We start from the raw sequence: 23634 nt of genomic DNA on the forward strand, positions 1-23634 counted from the left end.
ATGCGGTTGCTGTGGATAAAAAAAGACCCAGGCTGTGTTCCATGTCCACGTTTGTAAAGGGAAGGAAGGGGAGGAAAAAAACTACTCCGGCGATTAAAACACGGGACATACATGTTGTTCCAGGAGGTCTGTGCGCGCATCTAGATGCTTCGATTTGGACACACGATCGATGGTTTCGCCGGGATTAATGTTACCTTTTAGGAAGGGACCGACGCCACGGGCGAGCTGACCACAGTCCGAGTGGTCGCTGCGACACGGCGCTGCTGCGCGCAAAAGGAAGGAGGAAAAAAAAAAGGAAAAAAAAAAAAAGAAAAACCCCCACACACCACGACAAGAGCAAAAACAGAGAATACACAAGAAGGAAGTGTGTTGGAAAACCTCTTACCTTCTGAACGCGGTCGAAACTCTCCTGTCAGATATGTGATAAAGTCATGAACTAATGGCGTGCTGGTGATTGTAGTGTATATGGACGGCGGAGCTGCCGATTCCTCCTCCACCTCTCCGTCCCGGAGGGTCTGCAAACACTCTGCACGGAATTTGGGGGCGTCGCTCAAAATGCGAAGTGGACTCACTGCAGCCGAGACCGTGGTCAGAGCGACCCCAGGAAATATCCACACGAAGAGTCCCGACATGCACGGACAGCTGTCAGTATGAACAAATGAAACCCACCCCCACCCCCCGGTTAAATATCCCCATGAGGTGCCACTCACCCTCTTACACACTGTGTGTGTTTGTGTTCATCAACAACACCAAACACCAAAAACTATCATAATAATATTATAAATAATAATAATAATAAAATCTATTTATAATGCGTCATTAAATCTTTATGTTTCTTGAATTATTTATGAACACACCCATGCGTATCGGGCTTGATTCATTCATAAATCCTGTTTAAAACAGTGTAAACATGAGTTTTATGTTTATGATTGTATTAATAAAAAATAAAAAAAAACACGTGCACAATCATAATAACACACATATCAGCTTGTCAGTGATGATAAAACTCACATTAAATCAGATTAAAAGGGGATAAATCACTTTTTTGTAGCATAAATGAGAGAAATTTAAAATTTCCAGGCAGGTTCATGTTAAATAATTAAATAAAATAGGTGTTTTTTTTTATATAACATGTAAAAAATGTTATAAAATAAAGATAAAAATAAACATTAGGTGCTGCAACCTGATGGAAAAACTTTTTCCAGTCTTTAAAAATCAGTTTTATCCACCCTGAGGTCACGTGTCACCTCCCTTTATGATACATACACACACTAGTATTTAATGTGTTGACATATTTTGGACATTAAACACTTTCAAAAAAACATCAATTAAAACAAAAACAATTTGAGCTCAGAAATAATTAACAGTCCCAGCATGTTGACCTAATTACCATTATTAGCCTGCATGTTAATGCCCCTGCAGTGTGAACGCACGTCCGGCGCTGAGCGTGTCCTCGCAGCACAGACGCCGTCCGTCCGTCCGTCCGTCCGCGCCTGAGCTGTCTGTTAAAGGTGACTCCTCACACGGGGATGGCGGAGTCCACTCCACCTCTTGTGAGAGTCCTCCGATGCATCTGGCATGCAGCCAGATACCTCGTGCATGTGCATGTGTGTGTGTGAGAGAGCGTGCGCGTGTCACTAGGGGAGCAGGGGCCCACCGTACTCGCGTGCAAACACACTCACACACACACACACACACACACACAGTCTGGCCTGGACTATCCGTGTATACACAGCGTCTTCTAGTGGTCACCACAAATACTGACACTTCTTAAAATGGCCACTGGTGCTGGTGGACACTGCAGCAGCTACACACGACAGGCCCCCCTTCACCTCCAGAGGCCTCACACACACACACACACACTCACACACACACTGATCCCACTGCAGTCACGGCTGTTTACTTATTACCCATGTCCACTGTTAATCCATAAACACACCACTCTGCTAACCGGCTCCTAACAGAAGTGATCCTGCGGTTAAGAACACAAACAAATGTTTCAGTTTTTTTTGGCTCCTCTCCCCGCGTGACTCAAGATAAAACAAACAAAGTCTCTGAAAGCCGACAAGTCAGATCACTCAACAGGTTTTATTCACAATATACAGAACAATAAATCATCAGGAGTCAAGACGCAACCGCAGCCGGTAGAAAATAAATCTAATGAAATAAGCAAAAATATATATATATGTGTATATCCTTCACGAGGGGAACACTTTACAGTTTACATACAGCAGATAGTGTTTAAAGATCACTTAAGACAAATATTAACTTTAGTTTCCTCTGTGCAACAAAAAAAAACAAACAAACGCAACATTCAAGATGGATTATGTGTGTTCGGACTGGCTTAGAAATGTAACTGTAAGGCTTTTTTTCCCCGCTGAATTCAAATCAAATACTGGACTGACCGAGGCAAAGAGCTGCCAGACACCTTTAGAGGAGGAGCAGAGAAGGACACACAGGTGACGCCAGGCGTGGAAGTACGTCGTAGCACCTCCATGTCTGACTGAGCTGATTGTCAAAGTCCCTTCCTTATCTGTCCTCGAATGACCTTTGATTATTATTCTTTTTGGTTAACGTAGGGAACAGTGTGGGAATGTACGAAATCAAAATTCATTGACGTCTTTAAACACTTTTGAGTTTCTTTTCTGGGCTGTGAAGAGGAAGATCAACCTTTTTTTTTTTTTTTTTTTGGTTAATTTGTGACAGTATCGCACTTTAACCGGCACCGCAGTGATGATGATGATGAGAGATTAGACCAAGTGAAAGCGATGGGTTGGGAGGTTTAAGCATCCTTCTTTTTGATGATGAGCGGTCCGACGTTGTCTCCGGTCTCCTCGTTGTGTTTGGCGTGGGCCCCGTCGCAGTACGGGAACTACAAGAGAGCGCACAGAGTTAGAGGAGAACAAAACTCTTATCAGGGTCACACCCTTTGTACTTAAATGATACGACTCAACACGGTTATGAAATCATGAATTAATCTCCCCGAATCCAGAGCAAACAGCTCTGCTCCGTGCTTAGAAATATTCTAAACATACATTTTTTTAGACTTAAACTATGTTAAACTTGATTTTTCTTCATCTTCTCTCTGTCTGGGAGGTTTGCAGAGGAGTTCTCTCCCTCTTTAACAGGAGGTTCTACACAAAATGATAGCTGACCGGTGAGTATAATTCAGATTTTTTTTCACTTGACAGCCTGCCAATCATCTAATATTGTCAGCAGAGCTCTGAGGGTTTAAAACTGAGGATTTCAGTCAACTTAAAGTGTAACCGCCTGACCTTCTTCGACTTCCAGCAGCGGCAGTACACGGCCTTGGTGCCGATGTCCTCCATGTCGAAGCTGTGGACCACTTTGGGACTGTCTTTACTGATGCACGTGTTCACCATGCCCTTTTTACAGCTGCGCTTGCTCAAGTAGTGGCTGACTAGGAAACCTCCGACAGCTGCAACCAACGCGACCGGCACGGCAACCACCAAATGCTCTGAGAGGGAGAGAGAGAGAAGTTAGAGCCTTGTTTTCATTTATTATTTATATCATGGTCACTTACTTTTGTAATATTATTTATATTATGGTCAATACTCCTGCAATAATATTATTATTTGTATCATGGTCACTTACTTTGCAATGTTTCTTACACTTTACAAGTCTCTTTTTACATATCATGCCATTTTTATCCTCAGTACTTGTCTGTTTTGAAGGTTGATTGTTTTTCGTGTTTATTGTAGGTTTGTTTTTGCCTTTTCTACTTTTTTCTAATTCTGTAGTGTATGCTACACTTTCCTCTGCTGCTGTAACACGTAAATTTACCCGTGGTGGGATGAATAAAGTATATATCTAATCTAATATAGGAGGACAACACCTTACACCAACACATTGCATCACATATGTGTGTGTGTGTAATACACTGGCCTCACCTTAGCGGCCTATTTAAGTGCAATTTGAATGTAAAACTATATTTTTCTGGATGTTTCTGTCAGTCAAAGCCACCTCCAAACGTCTGGAGGTTATATTTGCACTGTTAAAATGGAAATACACACCCTGAAACAGCATCATTTTGTCATATATATGCTGCACAATCAGAGAGAGTCTGTTGATATAGTCAGAGTTTTGCATAGCAGCTTCATGTGTGCACTAGGAGCAGTGAAACCGCTTTCACAAGGCAACGATGAGGATTATCCACATGCACTGAGCATCACATGATGAACAGGGGGCCCCCACCCCGCTGTCAGTGTGGCTCAGCTCGGGGCCACGATGCGTAAAGATACTGTGGCAGGTAGGATCGCCTCCAACTATGTCTGCAGGCTGGATGCTCTAAAGTTGGAAACACACGTGGTTTGACCGTCTGGCTAAAGCTCAGCTCAGGGCAGCTTGTTGCCATTTGCAGTGAGTTACCAACAAACATCCTGCAGTTTAGTTCAGTGCTCACATGACCACGTTTGTTGTCACCCGGCTTGGGTAACGTTAGGTCGCAGACATGTTGAGTTAACAATAGCATGCCACTAGCTGGCTGTGGTACTTTACCTTTGGACAAGCGGAATCCAGAGCCTGCAACTGCGCCCACCTGAGGCACGGACACTGTGGGTAAACCTGGGGTTGCCATGTCGTGGACGGTGTTTGTTTATTTGCAGCGAGCGCTCAACAACACAGCAAGGTCAACCGAGGAGCCTGAGCTAAAGTGTGTGTGTGTGTGTGTGTGTGTGTGTGTGTCAGCTACAGATGGGGCCGTGCTCGGCCTGCTACGTCACAGCGCAGCAGCCAATGAGGTTTAGAGGATGAAGCGTGACGTTGTTCCCAGAAGTAGCGATGGGAAGTTCGAGTCTTTTTAGGGAGTCGGGTCATTTGACTCAGAATTAAATGCACCGCAAGCATTTCCGAAACCATAAATACTTTATTGTGTTTGTAACAGCAGCTCCCAAACGGTAAGTTAGATAGTAAGTAATAGCAAGAAAAACGCTATAGAGGTTAGATAGTAACATCCCAAGAAAAAACTTTAACACTATACACCTATAAGATATCCAATTTAACACTATATACACAAGTATAAATAACAGTTAAATAAAACCAGTAACAATAAAATAAAATCCAAGTAACAGTGAACTATACAATATGTAAATCTAAAACCTAAATAAAAGAATTAGAATATTATTTCACTCTCTTGTCAATTTACGGATTTTTGGTTTAAATATGATTACTGTTTACTGCAAGACAAATGACTATAACGAATAGGCTACATAGCCCAGTAAATTGGCATTTCGATGGTTTTATTATGGATTTCATTACACTTAATTTTGCTTCACAAGTTTCATTAAAAGAAATTAAAATCAAATCAAATCAAAGATTTTATTTGTATAGCCCAAAGTCACAAAGTGCATTTGCCTCAAAGGGCTTTACAATCTGTACAGGGAGTGACACCCTCGGTTCGAGTGAGGAAAAACTTTTAACAGGGAAAAAAGGTGGAAGAACGCTCAGGAAGAGCCACAGATGTGTTGTGACAGGCGGGGAATGAAATGTTATGGGTTTATGTATATTCTGTATAGCCCAGTGTGGTTATTGTATATGCGCTGGCTTTTGAAAACGAATTCCATGCGGGACAATAAAGATGGTCTGTTTGTCTTTCTATCTGTCTGTCTAATAAGTAACACCAACCATTTTCACTTTGCTGGCATATTGTGAACTCTACTACTTCTTTATAAAGTTATTTGTAACTAGTGTTAACAGAGAGGAAAAAAAGTAGGGAGTCAGATTTTGTCAGATTACAATTTACATCTGTCACAATCTGACTCCCCTCTTATATTAAAAATGCAAGATGTAACACTAACAATTTTTATTCTGCTGGCGTATTGTGATCTCTGCTACTTATGTATAAAGTTATTTGTAACGAGTGTTAACAGGGAGGAAAAAATAAGGGGAGTCATATTTTGAACCGGCTCGTTCACGACCGACACGTCACTCTATCCAGAGCAAGAGGTACACCGCCGGCGGACATCCGGCTTCGCTTTAGCGCCTTTTGAACTAATATACAACAATTTCAGGTTTACTTCCCTAAATATTAAGATGTTGTCGCTTCAGAGTGACATTTACGAACGTTTAGTGTCCAAATTGACTCGAATATATTTAATCTAGTTGTATAAATTAATTATCCCCCGTGAAGAACCGGAGATACCTTTAAACCGTCCACCTCCATTAACGAAGTTAGCCCAACTGGAAGCTACTCAGCGAGCTAACCCTCAAAAAGGACGTTGGCTGCGTCCCATTAAATAATATAACGACCTTATTAACTAAAGCTTTGAGCAACTATTGTGTGGAACAATTATGAACCACTTTGATACCATATTTATTCATATATTAAGTTATATTAGTCACATTCTGGACTGTGCAGTGCGACCGCTGATCTCTTGGAGGGGAATCATCTTGGTGGCTGTCATCTTTGTTGAATCCCATCTCCTCTCTAATAAGTCATTTGTCTTGAATAAATCAAAACATTGTGTGTTAATTTAATAAAAGTGGGAACTTTTCTAGCAAACCATCGTTGATACACACACACAGAGTTGCTTTAAGTTTAATTCACTTGTTACTTTACAAAAAAAAGACCCAGCAGAGGGCGACAAAACAACCTACGACCATGAAAATGATAAAAGAAAAAGATATTACTATGATTTTAGTGCCGTGTCTGAGGCCAGGGCTTCTATGAACAGCATGTTAACACAATAAATCCTTATAAACCTTTCTCGCTCAATTTGTGTCCCCCAGTTACATGAGAAAACACGTGTTTCTACACCTCCCACCCATTTAAAATCATAATTTCTGAGTTATTCATTATTAATCAGATTATTCCCCAACATTCACAAAGTATTTATCTGTAGCAATTGTCGCTGTCATATAACAGCACATGGTATTGTGTAACAGGTAGTATTCATCCTGTCAGATTCCCGTAAAAAAACTGGGTCATGAGCATGACCCGGCTTCACATCCCTTTCCTACCCCTCTATGTCCTCCGCGGAGAGGAGGGGGGCCTGAGAATGAGTCAACACAGGAGTCATGGGTTTTTATTACACAGTTTAATCAACACACAAAGCTCAACGAGCCTCTCAGGTAATTCAATATACAGAGGTTTTTGTGCAAGAAGAGTGGGTTCTCCTCGCACCCAGAGCCCAAGCCAGTCCCATAGCCATTTAAGATGTTAGCCTCTAATTTAACAATAGCAAAAAAATAAAAGAAAACAAAAAAACAAAACAAAAAAAAGAACAAAAAAAAAAAAGCAACCTAAAGAGTTATGGGGGGGGAATAAAAACACAGGTTAAACTAAGAAAAATAAATTGCTTAAATACCGGGTCCAAAACCTCCACTTTGTGAATAAAGAAAAGTTGGTGGTGGTGGTGGTGACATGGGGTTACATTTGTGCGTGCATGTGTGTCTGTGTGTGTGTGTGTGTGTGTACAAAGGGGTCAACTTGGGTATGGCGGAGGGGTGGGGGGAGTCAGGAGCAGGAGGTGTGTGGGGAGGAGGAGGAGGGGGAGTAAATTCAAGTCCTTTCATAGAATCCAACAGGAGACCAAAACAGGCCATGTGCATTTTTTTGTTTTTGTTTTTTTTCCATTTGACAAAGCCTCAGAAGATTTCTTTTTACGTATTTATTGTATAAAATACAGAGCGCCCTTCGCGTTCGAAAAAAAAAAAAACACAACAACAACTGCTTTCTTGAATTGTCACCTCTACGGATGGGAACTCTAAGGACAACAAAACAAGAAAGGGAGCAGTGTAAAAATCCCTCCGTCTTATTGTCTCCCACCCCCTAAAAAAAAAAAAAATTAGGGAAATAAAGAGAAATAAAAAAAAAGGTCCCCTCAAAGTTTACAGATCAAAGGAATGATTTTAGTGATTAACGTCTGGGGGAGGTGGGTGAGGATCGCAGGCGTGTGCAGGAAAAAAACGGAGGGGGGGGGAAGTTAGGCGACGGTCCAACCTGCATGGTGACAAAATGTAACAGGATACAGGAGTCAGGAGACGGGGTTGGAGGTCATGATGGAGGGAGGAGGAGGTGAAAGAGGAGTAGGGAGAGGCGGGTGGGTGTTACCATTGCAAGTTGACGATATATACACTTGGGGAGGGAGGGTGGGCAGGTGAGCTGAGAGGCAGGAGAGGGGAAGGCCTGGGAGGGGGGAGGAGCTGAGTCAAACAGAGAGAGAGAGGGAGAGAGAGAGAGAGAGAGAGAGAGAGAGAGAGAGAGAGAGAGAGAGGGAGGGAGGGAGAGAGAAAACGAAGGAGGTGGGGCAGAGGGAGTTTTTACAGGTACTCTGGTGAAGGGGAGGCATGGCTCAAAGAAAGCACTCCAATGGAAACCAACGAGATCTTGTTTTAAACGTTTCATTTGTTTGAATGGTTTTTTGTTTGTTTTCTCTTTACGTCTGAAGCTCCCCTAACCTTATGTCGTAGAGGTGGTTGGCCATGATTCTACCCCGACACTACATTGCATACTTTTGTGTCCATTCCCGAGCTATTTTGTTGTACCTGTGGACAGACAGAGACACAGAGAGAGAGAGAGGTTAGTTGTTTAGCCCCACATTTTTCACCACGCTGATCCTGTTTATCAGAGTTGTTGCTGCGTGACGCTCCCTAACAAAGAGGCGAAACAGCTGAGGGCTGACACCTTCAGGCTGGTCGGTCAGATGTCATCGGTCAGACAATCACTGGTGTTACTTTCATAAGCAGAAAGGCAATTCTTAATCCATTATTTCTGTGGCAGGAGAGCCATGCAGCCCTGAGACTGTTAGAGAAAACATTGATTATGAATAAAAATAATATTTTAATTGATTTCATTCAACAAATGTTGTTAGTGTTGTAATTTAGGGACTCATAACAACCTGTTTTAATGACTTTGAACACGCCTAAACCAAATGGAGATTGCTGGTTCTAACTTAACTCAGTAACTTGAACATTAATTCAGCTGGAACATCAAAGAAGAACCGAGACAAATACATCTACATGGTTTGTGCATTTTGTTGCAGACTGTTTTCTTAACTTTAAGCTCAGTGAGATAAAATAATATCTAACGTTAACATAACAATCTGTCAGTTTCACTGTGTTTCATGTTGCTTTACTGTTTGTTTTGGTATTTACTGATCCAAACTTGACTTTAGCATGCTTGCTGGCAAAGTGGCTCCTCCCTCAGGTTGGTGTGACGGGACATTGGATGTTGGTAACTGTTTTTTCATGTAGCTTTTCTGGAACTGCAGCATTTAAACTGCGTCAGCTTCGCTGGTGTGTGTTACTGCTGTATGTAAATTTATCTGACATATCTACGTGTGAACAAAAAGGCGCTCCCTGAACGATCAACTTTTGTCTTTTAAGCTGTTGTATTGCTGATTGTTTCACACTCTGCACCAGGAACAATCAATAATAATTAAGCATAATAGTTTTCATCCATCAGTAGCCAGTTCGTTGCACTGACAGATCAGAACAGGCTGCTTTGTGTCGACAAGAGGCGTGGAAAGAAATGATGAAGAACAAAAAGAAACTCACTTTTCCCTGTCCGTCTTGTAGATGCGGGCGATCTCGGGTACTAAGGGGTCGTCCGGGTTTGGGTCGCACAGCAGAGAGCAGATGGACAGGAGGACTGGAGGACAAGGTTAAGAGTTCATGGCTGTTGATAATTCATATAACTGATTTGTTTTGGGTTTTTTAAGCAGCAGTGGATGAACAGAGCTAAAGCTGACATTTAAAGACACACTCCGGTTCAACACACAGACCTCTGTGTGAGGAATGTAATGTATTATCTATGGGAAGCGTTTTTTAAAAGTTGTCTCTGTTCCCTCTTTGTTAACATCCTGTTTATAAAAAGGCAGCAGCATCTGTCATTTATCTGTAACCACATGTTGTGCGGTTAAAAGTCTGAAGGCCGGCGAGAAGCCTGCCTACCTTTGGAGATGGTGAGAGCTGGAGACCACTGTGATCGCAGAATGTCAAGACAAATGCTGCCGTTGCTGTTGATATTTGGGTGGTAGATTCTTGTGGTAAATGCAACCTGGGAACAGAAATGTAGAGGGTGAGGAAGTGATGCAGGCGAGCGTAAAAAAACAGCAGCAGCAGCTCACTGGCTGATGTAAAGCTGTGGCGTGTTACTGCGCCGCGTGTTGCTTACCTTTGGCGGTTTGAAGGGGTAGTCTGTGGGGAAGTGTATGGTCAAGAAGAAAACCCCGCTCTGGTAAGGACTGTCATTCTAACACAGGGAGAGAGAGACAATCATCTCATTAGTAGGTGCATAAATACATATAAAGTGGAATAATAAAATAGAATACTAGGCCTGCTCTCAGCTGAAAACGTCGGCTTACTAAAGCTGACCTTGTCTCTGATTAAATTAATTAAGTAAGCACTAAGTTGAGTTTACTCAGCCCTATCAGAAGTCGGATTGGTTAAGTTGTTTGAAGAGCACAATTCAAAGTCCACCAACAATCTGAATGTTGATGTTTTAATGAATTAAAACTAAAAGTAGCTGTGGTCGAGTGAATACTTACAGGTCCCATTATTGTGGCTTGCCAGTGAAACACTGAAACAAAAAGCAGAGAAAAAGAAGCTGGTTATGAAACGCTCAGAAGTGTCAGAATAAATAATGAACATGAGGTGTGCGTGTACAGTTGAAAAGGTGAGGTCACATTCAGAAAACGCTCCTCGCTCGCTGCTTACGAGGACGCTGTTACCCCGACATGAGGTATGATTACTGAAAACTGAATTTTATCTGACACCATAAAAAAAACAAAAAAACAACACGTCTGCGTCGAGCATCCTGTTGATGTCACAATGTCGACCACAGCCATTGTGTCACCAAGAGACACTTTCTTATAGTCAAGCGGTTTATTTGATGTTAGATGGCAGGAAGCGTCCCGTACTGAGCAACGGCGCTGCTGCCGATTTTTCCCATGGTGCTGTTTCAGTGTGCCCTCACACGCTTAATATTTTCAATGTAACACCACTGACAGACGTAAGAATTGTCAGATTTCTACCACTACCTTCCTCTCATTGATGCCGGTACACAGGAAGAGGCACTCATATGGTTAAATATTTCCTGATTGTGATAGAGACACAGAAACACTGTGTGTGTGTGTGTGAGGAGGCTTACGAGACAAGTGCTACATCCCCTCAGGCTAATGCAAACACTGGTTTGTGTGTGATCAAAGAGCGTTTCCTGAAATAGAAATACCTAAATTAAATATAGATTTTTTTCCCAAACATAAATAATCACTGCTTTTTATCTATTTATGAGCATGTCAGACTCATGTTAATTATCACGGTATTTATTGGGCATCCTTGACTTACTTTCTTGCACATAATGAAATGTATGTTTGTCTTTAAAAAGAGATTAGGATGCAATTAATAAATACAATAAATATCTCGTGTCACAGTCTTTAGGGCGAGGATGTTTGTTATTTGGGTGACCCTTTGTGTCACAGATGCGGGCAGGAAATTTGCACGAAGGTGACACACAAACAAACAAAAGTGACAGAGAGTAAACGTGACACAGAACGGAGTGAACTCTGACCAGGACGACTCCGACCAGCCGAGACAAAACAAGGAGCTGAAAGGGGCCAATTCTGTCACATGGACCAGAAACTGTAACCTTCACTTGCAGATTGTGCTGCAGGCCGGTCTCCACGGAAAAAAACTCAAACACCTCTAACCTCTTTCACCACCTACACAAAAATCATGCGGAGAGTGTCTACGGATGTTCTCAAAGCAAACGCCAGACTCAGATGTTCTCAGGCGCCGCGAGGGGCTTTTGGACGCGACACGTGTGGCGAAGAATTACGAAGATGGAAAGAAATGATGAGTGCTGATGAAAGTTACCTCTGCTGAGAGTGTGAAATGTAATGCGATCATTTAATATATAACTATTGAAGAAAATATAGATTTTATCGTCACGGAGTTGAAATTTTAATTAGCTTACGATACAGCTCGTAGCCAAACAGTACAGAGATCCGGCGCTGTGGCTAAAACGCAGGTTTTCCCATTGTTTTAGTTCGGGCTGTGTTTTGGCTGCGGCAGTGCAGGCTGCAGGGGTGTTTGGAAAAAAATGCAGCGACCTGCGGTGGAGAAGTTGATCGGCGTCACGATGCTCAGGCTCGGCCTGAAACGTTTCTGAAAGACTATCCAGGTGGATTCATGGGCTAAACTCTGACACGCTACTTGTTGTGTTCTGGCTTTTTCATGAAGCAGCTTCTAAATCTGAGTCCGACTCTGCCTCACAGAAGCCACAATCATGTCGCACACGCAAAATACTGCACACGCCTAGTCAGATAAAAGACACAGACGTTATAAAATGAGGAATGACAGTCATACAATAAATCATATCCACTCACTAAAATAGAGAAGGCGCTTTATCTGGATATAAATTAAATTAGCCAGACTAGATCTGGCAGCTGAGCACTAAATCAGTTTGTACTCTCATCTTTGTCAGACATTTGAAATATTTTGTAAATATTCGTATTCTTCTGTTTCATTTAACCAGAGAGCTTTGTTAAGTTTAACAAGTCCAGATGATCCATCAATATGTAAGTGGTCGTTCCTGCAGCATCACTGCTCCTCAGCGCATTAACCTTTGGAGACAAACCATACAGGTATGTCATCATTTGTTCAAAGGTGTGTGCACATGTGTTTTGTTGACAAATGATGTAATGGTGTATGATGGAGGATGAACTGTTAAACTGGTTCAAATGGAGCTGAAGTCGACATGCAGCAGCTCTCCCTCGACAAAAACTCATGCAAGTTTCAAAATCTTCAGAATGTATCACTTCAGGTCTGTCTGACCACAGAGGAGGAAGTGATCGCATCATATATGACACAATACAAGCGTGTGAAGCTGAAGCTTAATGCCTTTTAAACACAAACTACTGAACCTAAACTGTGACAATTAAAAGGCTCAGTTTGATTCTGACGGCAGGTCATAGCTGGGCCTATGTTAGGAGAGCGCCAACTCGTCTGTGTTACCTTCACTGCCTTTCTACAGGGGTCCACGTTTGTGTCACATGAACAGTGAACAGTAATGCACCTGTCAGCATAAACATCAGCTCACTGACGGTGGTTTGCTGTGGATCATCAGAGCAGAACAACAGGCGTAAAAATAATCCATAGATGTAAATATGTAAATTGAAAAGGACACATTGACTTAAATGATTAACGATTCAATTATATAAACTAATTAAAAATCTCTATCTGTATTTTGCAGATTTTTAAAGTCCTGCTGTCCTGTTTAAGGGATTAACACACTACCATAACATTGATGTTGTGTCCTCTCACACACTAAGCGATGGGTGTACAGGTGTCGTTTGAGGATATTAAAATATAGATTTCATTGTAACGCAGTCTAACACAGCACTGCAATTTGGAAGCAGGTCCTCTAACAACAACAAAGATTATCACTAACCGTACTGTAAAGACCTGTATTAGATGATACAGGTGTAAATACATAAACCTGAACTACCAGACAGCTATTTTCCAAACCCACGGCTCTGTTGTCATATTAAAATAACACAAACTTACATGACACACCCTTCATGTGACCTGCGTTACAAACCAAACATATCTATATTGATCGTCTGTCTTTAATCATTAAAATTTGTATGAAATGACACAGACGCCAGTTTCTGCTGCATGTCGTTGTGTTGTAGTGTTTATAGTGAGGCAGCTGATGATGATGTGTCAAATATTAAAGAGCCGTCCTGCTCTTTAATTAACCAAACAATGTTCTGTATGTACAAAGAGTGACCGCTGTCCACCTCGTACGTTTCATCCGCTGTGCAGGAAACATCTGTCTAACAATAATCAGGCTCCATAAACGACCTTATCAGTGACAACTACTTATGCCAACCGGGAAATCGTGATTCATTTATGACACGTCACCTGTTAAATCTCAAATAGCGGTGCTATTGCCTAATGTTCAATGAGCACATCAGACAAGTTAAAGTCTTCATGGAGATGGACGGTGAACTTGTGTTGCTGACTGAACCCCCGTCCACTCACTCGTCCTACCGTGAAGGAGAAACTACGTAAAAGAGATATGGCCCTATGAGCAGGTGTTTAGTTTGACCACTCTGGGCTACTGTAGAAACACGATGTTAGGGTTAGAAGAAGATCTGCAGCATCTGTAGATTTAAAAAACATCACTCTTATGTCCATGTTTCCATATTCAGTATATGTAGCTTCCTGAATGTGACACGCTGGATCTTTAAAAGCTGAAATGGGTGAGCAACAAGTATAGTGAAGCAGAGAGACGTGTGGACAGGATGTTAAAGGGAGCTTTGATCTGCTGCTCACATGAGACGTTTTCAAAGACAGACTGTACGGTCCACACGCAGATAGCAGGTATAATAAACAAACATGCAGCTAATTTACATTTTTCTATATTTAAACTCTAGAGTGCCACTGTGTCTGAGCTGATTTTTGTATGTAATACTTTGAGTTGATCGTCTACAAAAAACATTTGGATGGTTTTTTAAAAAATGGTGTTAAGTTACGATTATTTCAATAAATGGATTTAAACAAGACGTTGATGGTCCTGAGGCAGCTGGACCAGCATCCCGCAACCCTGATCAAAATAAGCGGTTAGAGAAAACTGATGGATGTATTTAAACTATATATTCAAATCTATATTATGACAGTTTTTGACAATAGCCATTAACAGTAGTAAGTAAAACTTGTTTTGTGTCATGTCTTGTTTTACAAATAAAGTATCTGTTTCCAATGATATATCTACAGTGTGTATGATATTTATTTAATTCTATGTACTCAAATTAAGAGAAAACTCATGAATGGCTTCTGAGTTTTCATTTTCAGATCAGTCTTTATAGGATAAACAATCAGTCCATATTTACTTTACACACTAGCCAGACGAGAATTCCCCTTTCACACGTCCTGAAAGCAAAAGTGAAATTAAAATGTAGCAACTTTATGAGTTGATACTGAGCCGGTATTTTCACGAGAGGCTGTCCAGGTATTTCCTGGTCCTGCTTGCTCAAAAAACAGGAGTACTTCCTTCATTTAGTTCAATGTACTGAACTCTGAACATCAAAAGACAGCACATTCACAGATACTTGGATTCTCCTTCCAGAGTTAAAAACATTGTATGTATTTCAGCTGTTTCCTCATCCAAACTAAATGAATAATCATAGATTTGTTCATATCTATCTTACAGGTGAACGGCTCACACAGTTCCTCTTGATGTCATTCGTCCTTTGAGGCTCAGCTGTTTATTAAAAGCTCCGGGCCAAAATAAGGGAAGTGTAAAAAAAACAAAAAACATGACTTTGTTTTGGAGTCCCTTTTGAAAATTGTTGTCACGCTCACACGGCTACGAAGGGACAGTGTCGGTGCGGGTGATGATGAACTTACTGTCATCTCCTACTGGTCCTGCAGAACACTGGGCTGGTGGGTCCCGTGCCAAGTCGTTCAACTCCTGAGAGAAGCAAATGACAAAGTCAGATTGATCAGCTGCAGTATGGCGCTATAGCACAAGTTATAGCACAAGAGTCAAAGTGTATATATTTTCAGAGGTAGAACCATATGTTCTTCCTCCTTAGAGGTTATTCTATTTATATTGTTGTCACCGTCTGTTCTGTGTTGTTACTTGTAATGCTGCTGCAACACAAGAATTTCCTTTCGGGGATCAATAAAGTACTCTGTCTGTCTATCCATCTATCCATCTATAACAATACCACAAAGTTTCTGATTAAATAAACTATAGGGATCACTGGAATGAAATTTAAAAAGGTCTAAGGTGTAAGATGAAGTGGCATCTAGGTGTAAAACCGAGTGAATACTCCTCGTCTGTAGGAGAAACTACACCCAAAATAGGTCCTACCATAAATAATAACCTACACAACAAAACAAACAAACACTATTTATCTTAACTGGGGAAAGATAATCTGACAATATGTTGAGTGTCTCGATCACTATTTGTAAACAGACTAACATTACAGTAGCAACATTTGCTTTGATTATTTATACTATTTATATCTCCGGACTTGCCACTGTCTTTTCTATTCTCGGATGTCTTTTAGCTTGTATATATTTTTATTTTATATTTATATTTTTACATCTTCACTTATATTTTGTATTTTATATATATTTCATGTTTAGTGCTGTTTGCACCGGGATAAGAGGGAAACGCAATTTCAACTCTCTGTATGTCCTGTACATATGGCAGCATTGATAATAAAGGTGACTTCTGTGCATCTGTGTCTCTCTCTCCATCACAGGTTCCACTGTTACTGTAATCACTGTAATTGTACAATATGTTTGTGTTGATTTGTTCTTGTACACGTGACATCTATTGCACGTCTGTCCGTCCTGGGAGAGGGATCCCTCCTCTGTGGCTCTTCCTGAGGTTTCTTCCACCTTTGATTTTTTTTTTGTGTGTCACTCGAACCGAGGGTCTAAAAGGACAGAGGGTGTCACTCCCTGTACAGATTGTAAAGCCCTCGGAGGCAAATTTGTGACTTTGGGCTATACAAATAAAATCTGATTTGATTTGAGTACTCAGGTGAAACTATTACGTAATGGTACAACAGGTAAACTTGTGGCACCCTAAATATCATCATATCAGAGGTTTCACTAAAAACCCAAGACCAGTTCTGTGATGTGGATCTAAAGTGTGTGTGTGTGTGTGTGTGTGTGTGTGTAGCCCGGTTAGCTTCACAGCTAGGTGTGCTTCAGGATGTCAAGTGTCAGAAACATAATACGGAGTCCGGTCCTAGCACAGCCTAACATTATGACACAAGCTACCGTTACTGCGGGACTTTAAAAAAAAAAAAAAAAAAACGTCAACAAAACCCGAGCACAACGTCCAGCTAACTTCAAGCAGAACATTTATAAAAACGATCTGCTGTCAGCAACATGGCATCAGAAAAAAAAAAAAAAAAAAAAAAAAAAAAAAAAAAAAAAGCGAACAACGCGTGGGGCCTGTTTTTAAAAACCCACAGCGACACACACACACACAGCTAACATCACCACCGATATATATAAATATGTGATAAAACACACAAACATCGTCAAATATACAAACAACAAACACCTATACCTGCTTTAAAAAAAAACACCTACACGACGATAATACGATGAAAGACGCGCTAGCATAGGCTACATCCCCTACCACGTTTTTTTTAAAGCATTTTTGTCAAAAAATCAAAATATAAACGACAATAAACCCGCATTGATACTAAATCAGGCTGATGAAACGAGCTAACTTATCTGTCAAGTCAAAAAAAAAAAAAAAAAAAAAAAAAAAAGGGGGTGGCGAGTGAAGCTAAAGCTTAAAGCTACTTGCAATAAATTCTGTTAGCTCCACTAACTCGGTGAATATTCTGGTGTTATATTATTATATTTATATATATTAAAAGAAAACACGCACTAACTCCAAGTATCGGTGTGAATAAACAACATTAGGTGTGACTGAGTGAGCTAGCGTCTATTTAAAAGACTCCCTTTTTTTTTTTAGCTTATATTGTTAGCCACGGGGATGCTAACACACCGCTAATATCATTAAACCGGAGCTAGAGTCGAGTATAATCCAGAATTAAATATAAAAAAACGTTAGAAATTAAGATTATTAACACCATACTGCGTTATATGTGCATTTAAAGTCAATTAGGGGTTTAATTGTGAGCTAACGGTTGAAAAGTTGGGCCGTTTGGTTGGACACAGACAGGCGGCGCATTGCTGCTGCTCAACTGTCGTCACTCGCCGTTGGAGAGACCGTTGACTTGGCAGTTGAAGCCGAAAGAGTTTATTCGGCTTATATATTCATATATATAGGTCTAAATTAATTTAGAAAACACGACAACGAACATCCAGATCAAGTGTAAGGGTTAAAATGAGCTAACAAACTGCGAAAAGGAGCCCAGCAGCAGCAGCAGCAGCAGTCGGGGCCTCGCTTCACTTCTTACCTTGTGAATTCTTTTCAGAGCCATTGTTGTGCTAAGCGGTTTCTGTCAGGGGGGAAAGAAGAAAACGTGCGATTGATGTCAGTGTCCGTTTGGTAATGCTATGACTCGGGTTATCATAGAAGACCGTCGCTGTACAACTCGGGTTTTGCTGCGATCGCTACCAAAAGAAGGGAACCACCGGTGAAATTTCGAGGCAAAAACTGGAGATATAGAAGGGGTAGAACCGCGTCCTTCCTCCTACTGCAGCGGCTACCAAATCACTGCGGCCTGCGCTCTGCCAGCAGCAACGACGGCGAGGCGACGACCGGAGCCCTCACATAAAAGCACCATCCATATCCAGCTAAACTGTCCAAACTGTGGTGTGAGTACCCTCCTTGTAGTCATACATCTCTTGAAATATGTTTTTTTTTTATGTTTAAGTTTTGTTTTGCAAATCTGCACATTCTACTTGTTATATTAGTACTTTTTGTTAAATAGTACACTTGTGTTTCCCTCCTTGTTTCTATTTTTCGCTGCGTTAACAAGTGAATTTCCCCGTTGTGGATCAATAAAGTAATCTTATCTTATCTTATCTTTCTTATCTTTATCTTCTTATTATTATCTCTTAAATTAGGGGGGCAGGTAGCTCATCCATTGGGACTTGGCTTGGGAACTGGAGGGTGGCCGTTTCAAGTCCAGCATGGACCAAAAATATGGAAGGTGGACTGGTAGCTGGAGAGGGGCCAGTTCACGTCCAGTGCACTGCCGAGGTGCCCTTGAGCAAGGCACCGACCCCCCCCCAACTGCTCGCTGGGCGTCCTCAGGGGGGCTGCCCATCACTCACCCATCTCTCTCCACATTTGCATGTCTATGCCCTGTTACTGCATGGTGGTGTGTGTCTCTGGGTTCAAAATGCATGTAAAATAAAACAGAGTGAAAAAATAATTTCCCCATGAGGGATCAATAAAGTAATCTTCTTCTTCTTCTAAATAAAAAGTTATGCTGTGACTGTGACTTCATTCATCTGTTTACAGGCCTAATTTAATTGTACACAGTCCTATCCCCTTCTTCTCTAGTAAAAACATTTTATTTCTATGGTCACTTTCTATTTTTTTTTTTTATTATTTTATATAGTCTATAAAGTTCTCAGCAGCCACAAAGACAGAGTTTAAGCATGGGGCAAACCACATCGAACAACGAGACCAAGACGAACAAGACCACAGACCAGAAAACAGGTCTTGAATGGCAAGTCCGTAGCCTACTGGCACTAAAACAAAAACCTGAACTTGTGCTGCTCGGCAAGACATTCAAAAGTGTTTTCGTTTTCTTCTGGGCCATTTGTAGTTTTTCTTTTCTACTGGACAGGCAACATAAAGTAATGAAGCAATCAAAGCAGGTTTGGTGGTACATGTAAGATGTACAGTCCATGCACATGAGTGATGAGTGTGATGTAGATTCACTAGGATATCACACACTATCACTATCTATCTATCTATCTACTTATCTATCTCATTATCATATATATATATCTATATAATATAGTATATATATATATATTATATATATATATATAACAATACTACAAAGTTTCTGATTAATATAAACTATGGGGATCACTGGAACAAAAGTGACAAATGACAAAGTCAGATTGATCAGCTGCAGTATGGCGGTATAGCACAAGTTTTTGCACAAGAGTCAATGAGTATTTTCAGAGGTAGAACCATATGTTCTTCCTCCTCTCAACAGTGTTTGGTTTGTCCACTCTGGGATGCTGTAGAAATAGATAGATAGATAGATAGAAGATAGATAGATAGATAGATAGATAGATTAGATAGATAGAAGATAGATAGATAGATGTGTTCCTTTATTTACTTTTCACCTAATCTTACTGTTCGTAGCAGTTTACCAACCCTCAAATAAGATAAGATAGACTTTACTGATCTCACTCTGGGGAAATTCACTTGTTACAGCGGCTCACAATATACAAGGTGGAGGGTCCTTCATGCAGTGTCCCCGTTCCTAGCGTAAGAGATTTGATGTTAATTAATTTGTCCATCTCTAGTTTTTGCCTTGTGGTGCGTTGGTTTATTCATTCATTTTTAGCAGTGTGTGCAATTTGTTGACTGCACTGGAGTCTAAACAAAATCTGTTTTGGGGCCACCCAAGCTTGGGCCGGGCCCTGCCTTAAGAAGGGACTTAAATTATTTAAAATGTTGCTTATTTTCTCGATTAATGTTTAATTCTCTGCCATAATTTTACGTGTAATTAAAATGACTTTATTGCATTTTTTTTTTAATTTAAAACATCATAAATATACTGTACTTTTATTCTGAAGGCCAGTCGCCAAACAGGAAGCCTTATTGTTGGATCGCATCTCTCACTGCGATGCTGCTAGAAAGCCTTCCGCCGACATGCGCACGCACGGTGCACGCTTGGCGACGTAGTCCCTGAAACTGGCGTCATTGTGGCTCTGAGCATGCGGCGGCTCTGCCTGCTCACAGGTCCGGACAGAGCCCAAATGTCTCCCTGCACGCATTTTGCATGAGGTAAACTCCTGGGAACCTGAGCTAAAAAAAAAAAGGGTTTCCTACAGCAGTTACAGTGCAATTTAGACAGGTACGCACAGTGGGGGTTTGGTTGCATTTTTTCCAAACGGTTGGACTATTATCGATATGATAAACATTTAAGGAGGTGTGTCACACGGATGAACTACAGTCCCGGGCGCGAGTGTACGACTACAAAGATGCTCTGAGAGATGTGTTTCACAAGCACATTTGGTACCATATTTAATGTGTAAAAATAGGACCTACAGCAACTGTAGATCGTGTTTATTGTCCAAAGAGTCAGTTTCCTGGCTCTCTTTATGGTGCATGTGACTGATTAGACATAATAAACGCTCTGTTTGTTCCACCGGCAGGTGTTCAGGAAATGCCAGCAGACAGGTAAAGGGTGCGGATGTGTACGTTAAAACGTAGCGGGTCATTGTAACTGAAAACTGCAGTTAAACGCGCATGCTCGACCTTTTAATGCTTAATGCAACACATTTTTGTTTATTAGATGTATTATTTTGTTTCTATAGACAACAAATACAACACATTTTTCTTTAAGTGTAGTATTGAATCAGAAACTTGAGATATACCATACACAACATGTACATAAATACTACTTTACAAAGCTTGTAATGTTTCTGTTATGTAATTAAATCAGTTTCATGTTTATTATTGAGGTCGTAGTGGGTGCTGTATATTTAAGGGTGTTTTTAATATTACAGCCCTCTATGGATGTAATGGTTGCCAAAGTAGTAGAAATACCTCGAAATATACTACTGCAGTAGGGCCATCACTCGGTGGAGGGTATCCTGCCTCTGGACGGGGGAAGCCTGCTGCTGGCCTGCGGTGACTTTGGGGGATGCTGGCGGCTGGCCTGTGCGCTGTTGTCGGCATGCTTGAATCCCAAATTTGTTTTCTTTCTTTCTTTTCTTTTTTTCTTTTTTTTTGTTTGAGATGGGGCTGTGGGGAGGGGGAGGGGTGCTGGGTAGCGTCGGCGGCGCGATGGTGGGGTGGTGGAGTAAGGGGTGGGGGGCCGTGGGAGGGGAAGGTGGGGTGGGGGTTGGGGTTGGGGTGGGGTGGGGATAGACTCTGCGGTTTAAGGCGAAGCGACGCCTTGGAGAGAGAAGCGCCGCGCAGGCTCTACCTCTCCAGGGACGCCTCTGCGAGCGGTGCCGTGCAGCTGGCCAACCCGGACTGGCGGACAGGAAGGAACTCCCACGCGGACAGATTCACGCCCACGCGGAACGCAAAACGCCCCCCTCCCACCCCGGCCTACACACACCACACACACACCACACACACCCAACAACACCACCACACACACACACACACACACACAGACCAGACTTCATTACTGCCATCCTGTGAGCCATTGATTACAGTGGCTTTCCTCTTCAACAGCAACTCTTGTGGAGTGCGGCGCGCGGTGTGTGTGTTGTTTGCTCTGGGTGGTGCCACCGTGTGCTCAAAGCGTACAGTAGGTTATTTGACAGATCACGGGGCCTCTATCGAGGAGTGTTGTCCTTATAACGGACAGAGTGAGAATAATTACAAGGCTGAATAAACTATAACAACAATGCGTGATCAACGCTGACACAGACTCGTAAATATAGAATCCAAACAGTTGATACAAGTGGAGTTGTGTCCAAGGCGATAGACAAAAATACCGAAATGATAAGATAAGTCCACAGCAGCAGACGTGATGGCTGAAATACTCTGAACATAATTGCTGGTTGGCTGATATCAGAGCACAATCTGTGACAGTTGCCAGAAGGTGGCCCCAAGACTGGACATGTTGTGTCCGGGTGTCTTCTATCACTTGACGTGTCAGATTCATCTACATTAGGGTCAGATAAATAGTCGATGATGAAATATGTTCTTGTTAAGCTAACTATCTAATATATTGTAGATCTATCATCTATGATTCACTCTAACACTAACTACCTTTCTATCCCATCCATATAACCCAACGCCATTAGGTGATAGGTTGAACAGTGGCTTGCCCGTTAGTTCAGGACTTACACACCCTTATGGCTCTACTCATGTAAACACAAAAACAACAGATTGATTTGTAACAGTGCAAAAAAATGCATGGTGCAGAGGAATGAGTCGTCAGTACAAGTTATCTACTATATGTCGTATCCAAAAACTTGACCACGGTGTACCCCGCCTCCGCCCTTCAAGTCAGCTGGGAAAGGCTCCAGCCCCTGTGACCGCAATAAGTATTAGAAAAACGGATGTGATGGCTAACATGATAGAATGGTAAATATATTTATATAAACATGATGCCTGGTCGCCTCCCGTTTCAGCTCTGCAAGATGTCTTAATCCCCACTGGGATTGTTGCACGCACTCTGAGTTTCACTTCCCACAGTCTTCTTCCTATAAAGTTACTCCTCAGTCAGAAGACTCTTTTGGCGAGTACAAAGAGGCCTCTAGTGTGTTTCTCCACATCCCTAATCATCAAAAACAGAAGTTTATTTTATTAAATTTGATTCTTTTCAGCAATTGTACTTTCTGACATGCAGTCAAGTTTTAGTTCATCAAACTAAATCTTGAAATAACAATAAATATACTCAAATTTAGATTTTCCATTATTGAACTCTCCGGTCTCAGGACAATTGGGGTGAAACAGGAGGCTGGCGAACTGTTCAAATACAATTTATGTCAAAAGGGCAGTAAAGGCATCTCTGTATGCGTCCATGTATATAAACCTAGGGTGATCTGAATCTCTTTATTTGAGATCACTTACGACGCGTGCAATTACAAGCAAAAGCACTTATTGCTGTTATAACGCCATTTAATTTTCTAATATAAATGTAAGAATAGAAATTAAATCCCAATTAAATTTATATATATAGCACCACCAAATCATAACAGAAGTTATCTCCACATAGGAGCAGGTTGTACTGTCCTCTCTCTACAGAGACCCAACAGTTCCCCCCTAGTGAGCAAACACTTGGCAAAGGGCAATGACAGTAAGAATCGATAGTCAGAGCCGAGTGACGTCTTGTGTAACTGCTTCTTCCGCCTCCTGGTTGATCTAAAACATTGGCAAAGACGTGAATCATCTGTGACCTGAGGGGGGCCAAATGACGCCTGGGTGCTCTATAAGCCATCTGAAACCGCCACCCACCTGTCAGTCACACTGCTATTCTGCATAACTTAAGCCTTCATTAA

General features: G+C 41.5%; 3 protein-coding genes across 5 annotated transcripts in view; all 3 read right to left on the bottom strand.

The window, feature by feature from the left end:
* cxxc5b (CXXC finger protein 5b) overlaps positions 1-1473 on the bottom strand; it is a 3760-nt gene extending 2287 nt beyond the window's left edge. The window contains exons 1-2 of one of the 2 annotated variants that reach the window (XM_019258481.2): positions 1391-1473; positions 386-642 (exon numbers count right to left, since the gene is read on the bottom strand). The gene's annotated coding sequence lies outside the window, so the exon portion shown is untranslated. Of the gene's footprint in view, positions 1-194; positions 359-385; positions 643-1390 lie in introns of those variants that run through there. The other variant, XM_019258482.2, reaches the window with a different exon arrangement.
* A 596-nt stretch (positions 1474-2069) lies between these two features.
* zgc:110843 (CDGSH iron-sulfur domain-containing protein 1) lies at positions 2070-4704 on the bottom strand. Its single transcript, XM_010732870.3, has 3 exons — positions 4519-4704; positions 3276-3478; positions 2070-2872 (listed from the first exon to the last, which is right to left on the bottom strand). Exons 1-3 carry the CDS (start codon positions 4595-4597, stop codon positions 2783-2785), a joined length of 372 nt encoding a protein of 123 aa, XP_010731172.2. The 5' UTR covers positions 4598-4704; the 3' UTR covers positions 2070-2782.
* On the bottom strand, positions 3370-18149 carry ube2d2 (ubiquitin-conjugating enzyme E2D 2 (UBC4/5 homolog, yeast)). 2 transcript variants are annotated; one of them, XM_027279422.1, is made up of 8 exons: positions 17928-18149; positions 15376-15439; positions 10509-10540; positions 10136-10213; positions 9913-10018; positions 9517-9610; positions 8419-8505; positions 3370-3478 (listed from the first exon to the last, which is right to left on the bottom strand). In XM_027279422.1, exons 1-7 carry the CDS (start codon positions 17949-17951, stop codon positions 8460-8462), a joined length of 444 nt encoding a protein of 147 aa, XP_027135223.1. In that variant the 5' UTR covers positions 17952-18149; the 3' UTR covers positions 3370-3478; positions 8419-8459. The 2 variants fall into 2 exon arrangements, with proteins under 2 accessions (XP_027135223.1, XP_010731173.1); XM_010732871.3 differs by lacking the exon at positions 3370-3478 and having other exon boundaries at positions 7041-8505.
* Between the last annotated feature and the right edge of the window lie 5485 nt (positions 18150-23634).

The sequence above is a fragment of the Larimichthys crocea genome, chromosome I, assembly GCF_000972845.2.
Source record: "Larimichthys crocea isolate SSNF chromosome I, L_crocea_2.0, whole genome shotgun sequence".
In the NCBI taxonomy this organism is placed as follows: Eukaryota; Metazoa; Chordata; class Actinopteri; family Sciaenidae; genus Larimichthys; species Larimichthys crocea.